This window comes from Miniopterus natalensis, chromosome 2, assembly GCF_054644295.1.
Source record: "Miniopterus natalensis isolate mMinNat1 chromosome 2, mMinNat1.hap1, whole genome shotgun sequence".
NCBI classification, from domain to species: Eukaryota; Metazoa; Chordata; class Mammalia; order Chiroptera; family Miniopteridae; genus Miniopterus; species Miniopterus natalensis.
Genome location: NC_142082.1, coordinates 80,730,490 through 80,740,925, shown reverse-complemented (window position 1 = coordinate 80,740,925; position 10,436 = coordinate 80,730,490). Strand labels below are relative to the sequence as shown.

At 35.0% G+C, this 10,436-nt stretch overlaps 1 protein-coding gene across 1 annotated transcript in view; it reads right to left on the bottom strand.

Annotated features, from left to right (window-relative positions):
* Nucleotides 1-821: 821 nt before the first annotated feature.
* Nucleotides 822-10,436, bottom strand: part of SUCLA2 (succinate-CoA ligase ADP-forming subunit beta) — a 62,478-nt gene continuing 52,863 nt past the window's right edge. Inside the window, exons 8-11 of the mRNA XM_016219534.2 lie at nucleotides 10,287-10,429; nucleotides 6,590-6,710; nucleotides 5,289-5,377; nucleotides 822-1,803 (exon numbers count right to left, since the gene is read on the bottom strand). Of these exons, the coding sequence (XP_016075020.2) occupies nucleotides 1,729-1,803; nucleotides 5,289-5,377; nucleotides 6,590-6,710; nucleotides 10,287-10,429 (428 nt within the window). The 3' untranslated portion in view covers nucleotides 822-1,728. The remainder of the gene's footprint in view (nucleotides 1,804-5,288; nucleotides 5,378-6,589; nucleotides 6,711-10,286; nucleotides 10,430-10,436) is intronic.

The window sequence follows — 10,436 nt, the reverse complement described above, 5'->3', positions numbered from 1 at the left end:
ATCCCCTAACGACACATTTCTCAGAATGTACCCATCATTAAGCAACCCATGACTGTATTATGCAAGAATAACTAAAACACTAATATTACCAAGAGCATGTATTATACCCTCTCCAAAATAACAAGCATTGTTTTTATTGCCTGACTAGATTCCAACTAATACAAATGCCAATCTTTTCTGAGCTAATCGTTCACTATCTGGCATTCCTTGGAATGATTTTTTCTTTTTTTAAACTTAAAAACTAAAGGCTTGGGCTTCCAATTATAACTTATTACAATTTCAAACAGTTCAGTGGCTCTGATTTAGTCTCTAATATGGCAGAGAAGATAGGTAGGTAGGTAAGTAGGTAGGAAAATACATGATCAATTTGGACAGATAATGATATACGTATAGGTGGTTTGGATATATATTTTATATGTTCTCTCTAATAATTCCTCTCCCTCTCCCCACTAAATAATTCCAGTGTAAATGAGAAAAGAGCTAAGAAAACTGAGGTACACTGAAATGTAGAAACTTGCTCAAATTCATATAGTTAGTAAGCAGTGGAGCCAAGATTCAAGCCAGACAGTCTACTTTCAAATTCTGTGCTCATAATCACTGAGGCTATGTATGCTGCTTCTCATGGTATGTATATTTGATCCCACTTTAACAACATCAAAATAAGCAGAAGTTCTCAAATTCATCACTATGGTTACATAATCTACTGCTTGGCTGATATTTCCTTTCATGGTATTCACACTGTTTATATCATATGGTATTAACTCATTAATAGTTAAATATCACTGTTCTATGCAGTGAAAAATTACACACACACACACACGGACACAAAGAACAATGTGTTATCTTTGGAAAAGGTACAAGATGGCACATATAAGCAAAATTCAAGTGAAATATCCATAGGCAGCTTAATAATATGTAGGGTAATGTCATGCCCAAGTACATGATCTACAAATCAGTTCCTAGAGGTGTTTAGTGCAATAATAAACATATCACCTCTACTGTCTTTACTCAAAAAAGAAAACAGTCCAACTCACATTGGGAGATTTTTATTAACTTAAATTGACATTGTTAATTTAGTATGACAAGTCCTTAGTATATATGCCTTTATTTGATAAAAACCTACAGGTGTTTCTCAATACCACAGGGTCACAAAGACTTGCAGTTATCGGTGTTTTGTAACGATTAAGATAATGTTCAAATAATTAAGTTAATTCACTGAAATATTTAAAAGAATATTCTGAGGAGTGTTTAAAAGCTTTGCTTATAAATAGTGATTGATCTATTTAGTTAGGTATTTGGTATTGAAGATAAACACTTCTTGTATAAAACATTGTTTTAATATATTGCTCTACTAGTGAGGATATTAGATATAATATTTGTAACACTAAAGAATAAAGCTTTATCTTCAGATTTATTTTATTCATAGGTCTCATATTAATGAAGAATGTTGTATCCAATAATAAACTGGCATATTGCAAACGGCATTCTGTATAAGTGAAAAAGAGGCTGCAACAAAAGAAACTAGATAACTGCATTACATTCTTTATACAAACAGCCCATTCTCAACAGCAGAATTAAATGCAGACCAAATGCTTTTAAAAATTTTTATGCCTAGATGGCAATTATAATCTTCACACATTAATGAGAAAAGGAACAACAGTACAGAACACAGTATTTTTAATGATTATAGCACATTTAAAACCTTCAGCCATCCACTGGATTCTCAGATCAGATTGGCAACTGAAATTTCACATCCACCTGGGCTTGTTTGGCTAAGTTCACTATTTCAGAGAGCTTTACAACCTGAAAGAAAAAAGAAAAAAATCTTTGTCTCTACTTTCACAAAAACATAAAATAAGAACTATTGGTCAATGTGAAATTAATTAATGCACATTCAATCTTTTCCATTTGAAATGTGGGCTATTCTGACATCAGTCACTTCAACCTGAATTCCAATGTTCTCTCTATAATCTGAGAATACCCAGTTGGTACCATACAAAATATAACACAATTAATGTCAAACAATGAATTCAGCTTCTCTCCTCTCCCATAGTTATGAGAAGGTTTTAGTTAGGCACCTTGGTTTCAAATCCCACTCTAATGCTTTCCCTTTATCTATAAAAATGAGATCATACCACCAAACTCATATTAAATAAGATAATACCTGAAGAAAAAAACAGCTTTGCAATCACAGTAAGCACTTGATAAACAGTAGTATTATGTTATTAATGTTCCATTACTTTATTAATAATATTGTTATGACTTCCATAATCTCCTAGTCAGTAGAAAAACATAGCAGTCACAACTTAAACCAACTGTTCACTTTTATCTTTCATGCTCTATTTGATCAAGGTCCTATTGAGTCTTCTTTCTTTCCATGTCCACAAAGCTTTCCTTAATTGAGGTTCTCACTGAAAACAAGCATATTTTCAGTGACAAGTTAAAACCTATCCATAACCTTCACCTCACATCTAATTGTTGCCCTAGTCAGACTCCTACTATACTTGCTTTCCCCTTCAACAATTTATTTATACCACACCTCAAAGTCAAAACAGGCTTTCTGAAACATTTTCTGCCTGCCATTCCATTCCCTTGCTCAAAATCTTAAACTCAGGATTTAGTATAAGACCCTCTGTCTCTAAGTTGCAGTTGAATTTTACTTACTAGGTGCTTTCCCAGAGTATGTCCCAAAGACAAACATAATACTTTTATTATTCTTATAAAATGATATTACAGTAACTCAGTAAATCTCAAAAGCCTATTACTGATTAATCCACACATCCTCCAAAAGAGTATTCCATGAATTGTCTATAAACACAGGTGGGAAAGAATCAAAAGTTCTCATTTAGAAACATCTTTATATCTACTATGGACCGTGCACTAAGATGTAATGTTAAGTAAAATAAATGAGGTAAAATGTATGTAATCATCATATAATAAGGGAAACTGGACAGATACACACATACACGTTACACACACACAAATTTCCTTGAAGAATGAACCAAAACATTTTTTTTTTAAAAGCTGGTTATCTATGGAGAAGGAAGAAACAGATAAAGGTATAAAAGTTAGATTCTCTGAATATACTTCGTTTTATAGTTATGACACTTTGGAGCCATGTAAATATTTTTATAATATAAAACAAAAATTGGTGTTTTTTCAATTCCTTAAAAAAATTAAATGATACTAACTGTACACCAAGCTGGGATAAAACAGAGCTATTTCACTTTTTTTTTTAAATCCAGTAAGTTATGAAAAATACTTCAAAGGAAAGAAAGAACTGCACATATAAATCTTAAACTGCTTCCAGTAATCATATTGTTGGTATTATTACTATACAACTGTCATGTCTGTTTTGAGGGACAAAGTAAATAAATATTTATATGTATGTCAATATGACACTGGGGAGGTATGAGATAAGAAAAGACCTGTACTACTGGATTTGCACTGGAAATATCAGTATGTACTCATGTATTTATCTCTTTAAAAAAATACATATTTTCCTAGATTTACCATTTTAAAAGCCCGGAAACAAACAATCCAGTAGCTGTAAGCACCCTTAGAGCTCAAACTGTGATCTCTAAATACCATTTGGCTGATTCCTGGTCTGAAGCAAAAGTAAAGATGAGCCTAGAACATCTTATCAAACCAGAAAGCTTATCACAGGGCATGTGAGAAGGATTCAGGAGTCAGCTTGAAGAGGTTCCCATTGACTAATGATGGGATAATTTGAGCGTCAATAAAAATTACTGAAATGGCTCGGCCATACGTGGCTCAGTGGTTGAGCATCGACCTGGGATCCAGGTGATCGGGGTTCGATTCCCGGTCAGGGCCCATGCCCGGGTTGCGGGCTCGATCAATGACTCTCTCGTCACTGATGTTTCTCTCTCTCTCCCTCTCCTTCCCTCTCTCTGAAATCAATAAAGATATATTAAAAAAAAAAAAGAAAGAAAAAACAGAAATTACTGAATTAAAAAAATCTTGGAAAAAATATAAAAATAAAAATTACTGAAATGGACTGAATTACATCAAATAGGCTTAAATCCAGAGTTCTAAATAACATGTGCATATGTGCGGGCGCGCGCGCGCACACACACACACACACACACACACACACACACACAACCACATACCCCTAAAAACAAAAAAACAAAAAAGCCTGGGTCACTTTTTTAGGACATAATAGAACAAACCCATTATTTTGAAAACTCATCAATAAAAGCAGAGAATCAAGTAATTGTTCTGCTTTTCCTATGTAAAAATTTACTTTATAATAACAAAGTTGATATAAGGGAGCTTCACTTTTTATATAAGTATTCCATATAATGAATAATGACAGAATTAGAATATCACCACTTTGCATTTATGCAATTTTAGACCTAAGCTATGATTGTCAATGACTGCCAGTGTCACAAAATGAGAAATAATCTGACATTAACTATATACTTCTTTATGGAATTACACACACCAACTATAAAATATTCTTGTTCCCTGCTCCCCAAAATCAAATACACTATATGATCAAGCCTATAGACGAAAACTACCAGTTTATAGGAAATACAGGGGTAAAGGACACCCCAGGGATACAATCATTAATATTCTGACTATGGGAAACCAAGAAATCAACTTGTCTCTTCAACAAATAAACTCCAGAAAAGAAAAAGAAAACAAAGGTGAATCTCCAGATTAACAAAAACTTAGTAACACATTAACCAACTACAATGCACAGAATTATTTTGATCCTAACTCTAATGAAGAACCTAGAAAATATATTTGAGAATCCCGAAACTTGCAACACTAACTAGATTCTTTTTTTATAAAATATAAACAACACCACTATCCCACCTGAAACAAATAACAATTCCTTCATATCATTATCAATATTATCAAAATCTTTAGCTTTTATAGATACATGATGACGTGTATGAAATGATATAATGTCTGGGGTTTGCTTCCAAATAATCATGGGCAAGAAAGGAAGTAGGTAACAATACAAATGAAACAAGACTGGGCATGAGTTGATAACTGTTTATAATCACAATGAAAACCAAATCTAAATAAGTTTGTTTTTTTAAAAAAATACACAATCTTAACTTACAATATTTGGATAGGAATTTGGGTCCAGGAGATAGTATTTTACTTTCTATCAGCAAGTGATAGAAAGGAAATACAAGTATGTAGCGGAAACACATTATTAGCAATATTAGCTGGTTTATTTTAGAATCTAAATGTTTATAAGTCCTTTATACAATCTGCAAATTTGTCCTTAGATTAACATAGCTGTTTACCATTTTAGCAGCTTCATCCAAGTCATCACAAGCAAGAATTTTAAGTCCACTGTCAGCTATCAGTGCCTTAGCATCATCCACTCGTGTACCTAAAAATGAGTTATGCAAATATAAAGATGTTTTAAATTATCTACACAAAAGCATTAAAAATGTTTGTCACCATACACAAGTATAAAATTTCAACATAAGAGTATTTCATCATTTAATATAATAAATGCTCTAAATCAAAGAAAATACTGTACAAACCTAGTTACTTCGTGAAATACTTTGCCTTACTGTATCAATGGCAATTCAGGCAAGTCAGAATTCAAGACAAAGCACAACAAATAAATAAAGTATCAGATCATACCAAGCAAAATTATGAGCAATTCTGATCCAACGTTAGAAATTTTTAATGACATGTTTTTAAAATTTCCTATTACACAATACTTTCATTTAAAAGATACAGCTATTTGAAAACTACATTTTAAAAGAAATGAACTCCTTGGAATTGTGGTAGGCAGTTAGACAGACACAAGTAGAGCAAGGACAATGGGCCAGGTACAGAAAGTCATCGGGGTGGGAAGCCCCAGGTGCCTAGCAAAGGATAATTGTAGGATGGGACTTTGCCCCCAGGGTGACCTTTCCTCCCCTAGCATATCAATGGTCATGCAGTTTGGATCCCCTAACCTTTCCTCCTTAGAGATAACATCCAGGCCTCAGTTGTATTTCTGCCCAAAGCCCAGAAAAGCAGCAAAACCAGACAAACTGACCTTAGGACCAGCTGCACTGGATAATGCCCTCCCCTCCCCCTAGCCCTGGCTACAACCAATCAATCAGTGGAGACCACAATCCTGAAAGGACACACCTGGAAAGCTGAATATCCTATTGAGATCCTCCCATGGGACCTCCCCTAAAATCTCTAGTCTTAAACCCCATAGGATGGAGAACCCAGAGCACCCTCCCTCCAAGGAGAACGACCCCAGCCTTTTCCTTTCCATCCCCCTCCTCACAGACGTGTTACCATTAGCTTCCTCACTCTGAAGCTTCAAGGGCCTTTCCTTTGCTCTATAACTTGTTTCCTAAGCCCATTTCTTCTACAAATTACTTCCACCTCTGTGATTTTATAATAAGTGTTCTCTTATAGTTGGAGTCTTGGCTCTGAATTCTTTCCTAGCCAGAACTCAAGTACCAAGGTCGCTAAACCCAGGTACAGTCCAACCCAACCAGTCTAATACCAGGTGCCATTCCCACCAACAGAATCATAAACTTTTAAGCAATTAGGGTTCACAAAACAATTGCAAGATATCCGTTATACTCACCTTGTAACCGTACCACAATAGGTATTTTAATTTCCAAATCCTTTACTGCCATGACTATACCTTGTGCAATAACATCACACCGCATGATTCCTCCAAAAATGTTGACCAGAATAGCCAGTACCTGTGAATAAAATGTTTTTGGTAGATTAAAATTTTAAAGAAATGAGTATGCGTCCTTCCTTCCCAAGAAAATACTAGTATTTGTAACTTTTGATAAAAATTAATTCCACAGAACTATTTTCAGACAGAACAGTCATACCTGTAGCTCTCATCACTGAAGTCTGTGCAGTTCACCACACACAAGGACTTATTCTAACACCTGGCTCATGTTCTCTTCTCTTCAGTCTCAAATGAATAAGACCTGATTCCTTTACTTGCTTCCTATTATTAAACATAGCCATTCACCAACATGATATCCCAGATCATGCTGTAAGATCATGTTGGACATACAAGATCTCCAACTTATGTTGATTAATTATCATCTTTTCTTCATTTATCCCCACCAACTCAACATATTCTTCACACAAACCAGGTCCTCAAAATCACTCAATTTCTGTATGCCCACTACTAGCTACACATCACATCCAAACCTCAGGGCCCATTTGGGTATTTCTTCATCATCACACCAATAATCTGAACCATTATTCTTCTATCCTTTACTTTTCATTTTTTAACAAACTATACTCTGGTGTAGTTCACTCAGCTACACCAGAGCTTCTCAGTCAGTGTGATACAAATAACTTATAGATATCAAGATATTGTTCCCCTCAACCCTTAAGGCAGCTAGGGAGGTTCTGACACCTGGTTCAGACAGCTGTCGCCTCTAGACCAGTGGCCTCTGACCACAAGCAACCTTCTCCATCTACCTTCTAGGCCCCACTGAAATATTTCCTGTGAATGCCATGACATGAAAAAAGGTTGAGACACTGAGCTATACTATACATTCCTCATATTTACCACGATTATGTCTAGAAATGAAGGTCTAGAAATTATAATGGACTAGAATTCTTAGTGTACTCTGGAACCTTCTTATCTCCCTCCCACCTCATTCTAGACAGCTACAATATGCACCAAAAGGCATCATCTAACACCCTAGCCTTAAAGTTACTGTAACCTCTAGTCCATTTCAACTAATTACTACCAAAGATAAATCCTTGACCAGAAAGAGAATCTCTAGAATAGCCAATGTGTAAATCCCATTCTCTGCTCAGTCTCCTCTTTAACTTTTTAAAAAATATATCTTTATTGATTTCAGAGAGAGAAAGGGAGAGAGGTAGGGAGTTGAAACATCAATGATGAGAGAGTCATCATTGATTGGCTACCTCCTGCATGACCCCGACTGGGGATCAAGCCTGCAACCCGGGCATGTGCCCTGACTGGAAATCAAACCATAATCTCCCGGATCCTAGGTTGATGCTCAACTGCTGAGCCAAATATATATCCAGCCAGTATAGGAAATATAATATCTTTACAACCATCAACTAGATATACTCCCCACAACACAAAATTAACACCTTCATTCAGAAGTACATATTTCTCTATTTTGCTTCTGATGGTATAAAGGGCGTCATCACCACCCAATGATTCCCCCCAGCCAAAAGTCCTAACAAACCCCTAGTTGGTTAATCTAATTAACCTCTCGCCATGCCACCCCCAACCCCCACCAAAAACAAGAAAAATGAATTTAATGATTCTATCTCAGAAATGCCTCTAAATATCTTCACTTCATTCTTATTGGCACTACCTTTGTCAGGGACCTCTTCCATCTTTTTGAACAGTCAGGCATAACAACCAAATTGCTCTCTCCTACCAGTGCCTTGCTACTCTCTATTTCACCCTCTACTAGCAAAGTTACCTTCTTTTAGAAAATAAGAAGATAAGGGAAAGATCTGTGTATGTGCTAGAGTAGGAAAGTTAAATTCCAAACTCTTTAACTATAGGTACAGGGATTTTCACAATTTGGACTCAATTTGCAATTATCTCTGATCATTCATCCTAAGAATGCTATTCTTATACATAAGCATCTTATCATTCCATGAACATAGTGGCCCTCTCTGAACTCCATGCCTCTGAATAACTTATTTAATTCTCAAGACAGCTCAAGGTATTATCCAATTAGTGAAGGACACTGTGATTCTCCCAGTTATTGGTTGTCTTCTGTTGTTCTACAGCACTGCATTCAGTTTATTACCGAAGTCAGACTATGAATGCCTTGAGGGAAGGGACCATGTACTCCAAAATCCAAGCAGTGTCCAAAGAGATATCATATGTACACAGCTACTTCAATGCTCTCCCTGGGCTCCTGGCCTGTTTCCAAATCCAATGCCCTTAAATGTCAGTCCCCAACACTGGAATTCTTCATATGCATTTATCCATTTTTGTACCTAGCTCCTAAAAGCCATACTTAAGAAAATATAACCAGAATCACAGTTCACCTTAGTAAGGACTCAACAGTTAGATAATTACATCATACTCTGCTTTTAAAGTTTATGCCAAAAGAAGCTACAGAAATATAGTTCCAATAAATTAGTTTACTTAAAAAAAATATTATTCAGCAAGGGGAATAAAGCACATTTTGTGTCTCATTTTAGTTTCTCTTTATAAAATTGAATATGGCAAATAAGTCTATAAGCTCAAAGTGAAAGAGCTGTAAAATAATTTTTCAAACAATTCTACAGTCCAACACAAAAATGTACACTGTCAGCATCATCAATAATAAATATTTATTAATGACCTATACATGTACTGAGTAGCATTATGCCAGACACTAACAGAGATAATAACAAGTAAGATATGAACACCACCAATGAGGAATTCTGAGTTTTAATTCAGTAGGACTAGTTCCAGGGAGGCTATTATCTTATTTTTCCATAAGCCTTACAAAACCCACATTGGCGACATAGTAGATACACTCCTTAAAAAGTATCCAGTGATTGATAATATGCATATCTTTTGGATAATGATGCTTCACATCCCTTGTATTCTGATAATCACTTATAAATTCATAATTCTACATACATTATGGCATATCTACGTATGATAGATTATGCAAATATTAAAATGGGTGTTTTAGAAGAATACCTTAGTAGATGCAAAAAGTACTCATGTCAACAAAAATAAAAGACTTAAAATATGTACATGAAAAGATATATATATATGAATGGTTGAACTACATGGTGTGTATATTATAACTTAAGCAGTATGTGTGTTTGCTTGTCAGATACACTGTCATTAACAAGTCTTGAAGAAAACAGATCAAATCAGCAGTAACAAAAGTCATCTCTGCCGGTTTCCGAAGTGTAGTGGTTATCACGTTCGCCTCACAAAAGTTATCTCTGGATAAAATTAAAGATTATTTTTATTTTTAGCTTTTTAGCTTTATAGACTTTTCAGATTTCTGGGCTTCTGTGGTCAAATATCTTCAGGAATATTTTCCACAGGAATGCCTCACATGACAAATCACTACCATTTAAAATATTATCTAACACAATCTAATATTCTTTCACCTTGTTTTCTAAATCACAATGGGAAACTATCTTTTTCTGTAGTTAACTTTTATTGTATTGACTTCAGCAAATGTTTTCAAACAGTGGAGGACTTTTAAATTTTAATATTCACCCATTATAACAATCACATCTACTAATTAATCAAGTTACTTCTCACCACTCAAATTCTAAAACATAAGCCCTGCCCTTACCTTTTTATCTGAAGTGATAAGCTTAAATGCTTCTGTTACTTGATGGACTGTGGCACCACCACCAACATCAAGAAAGTTAGCTGGAGTCCCTCCATGAAGTTTTATTATATCCATTGTGGCCATAGCCAAACCAGCACCATTTACTATCAA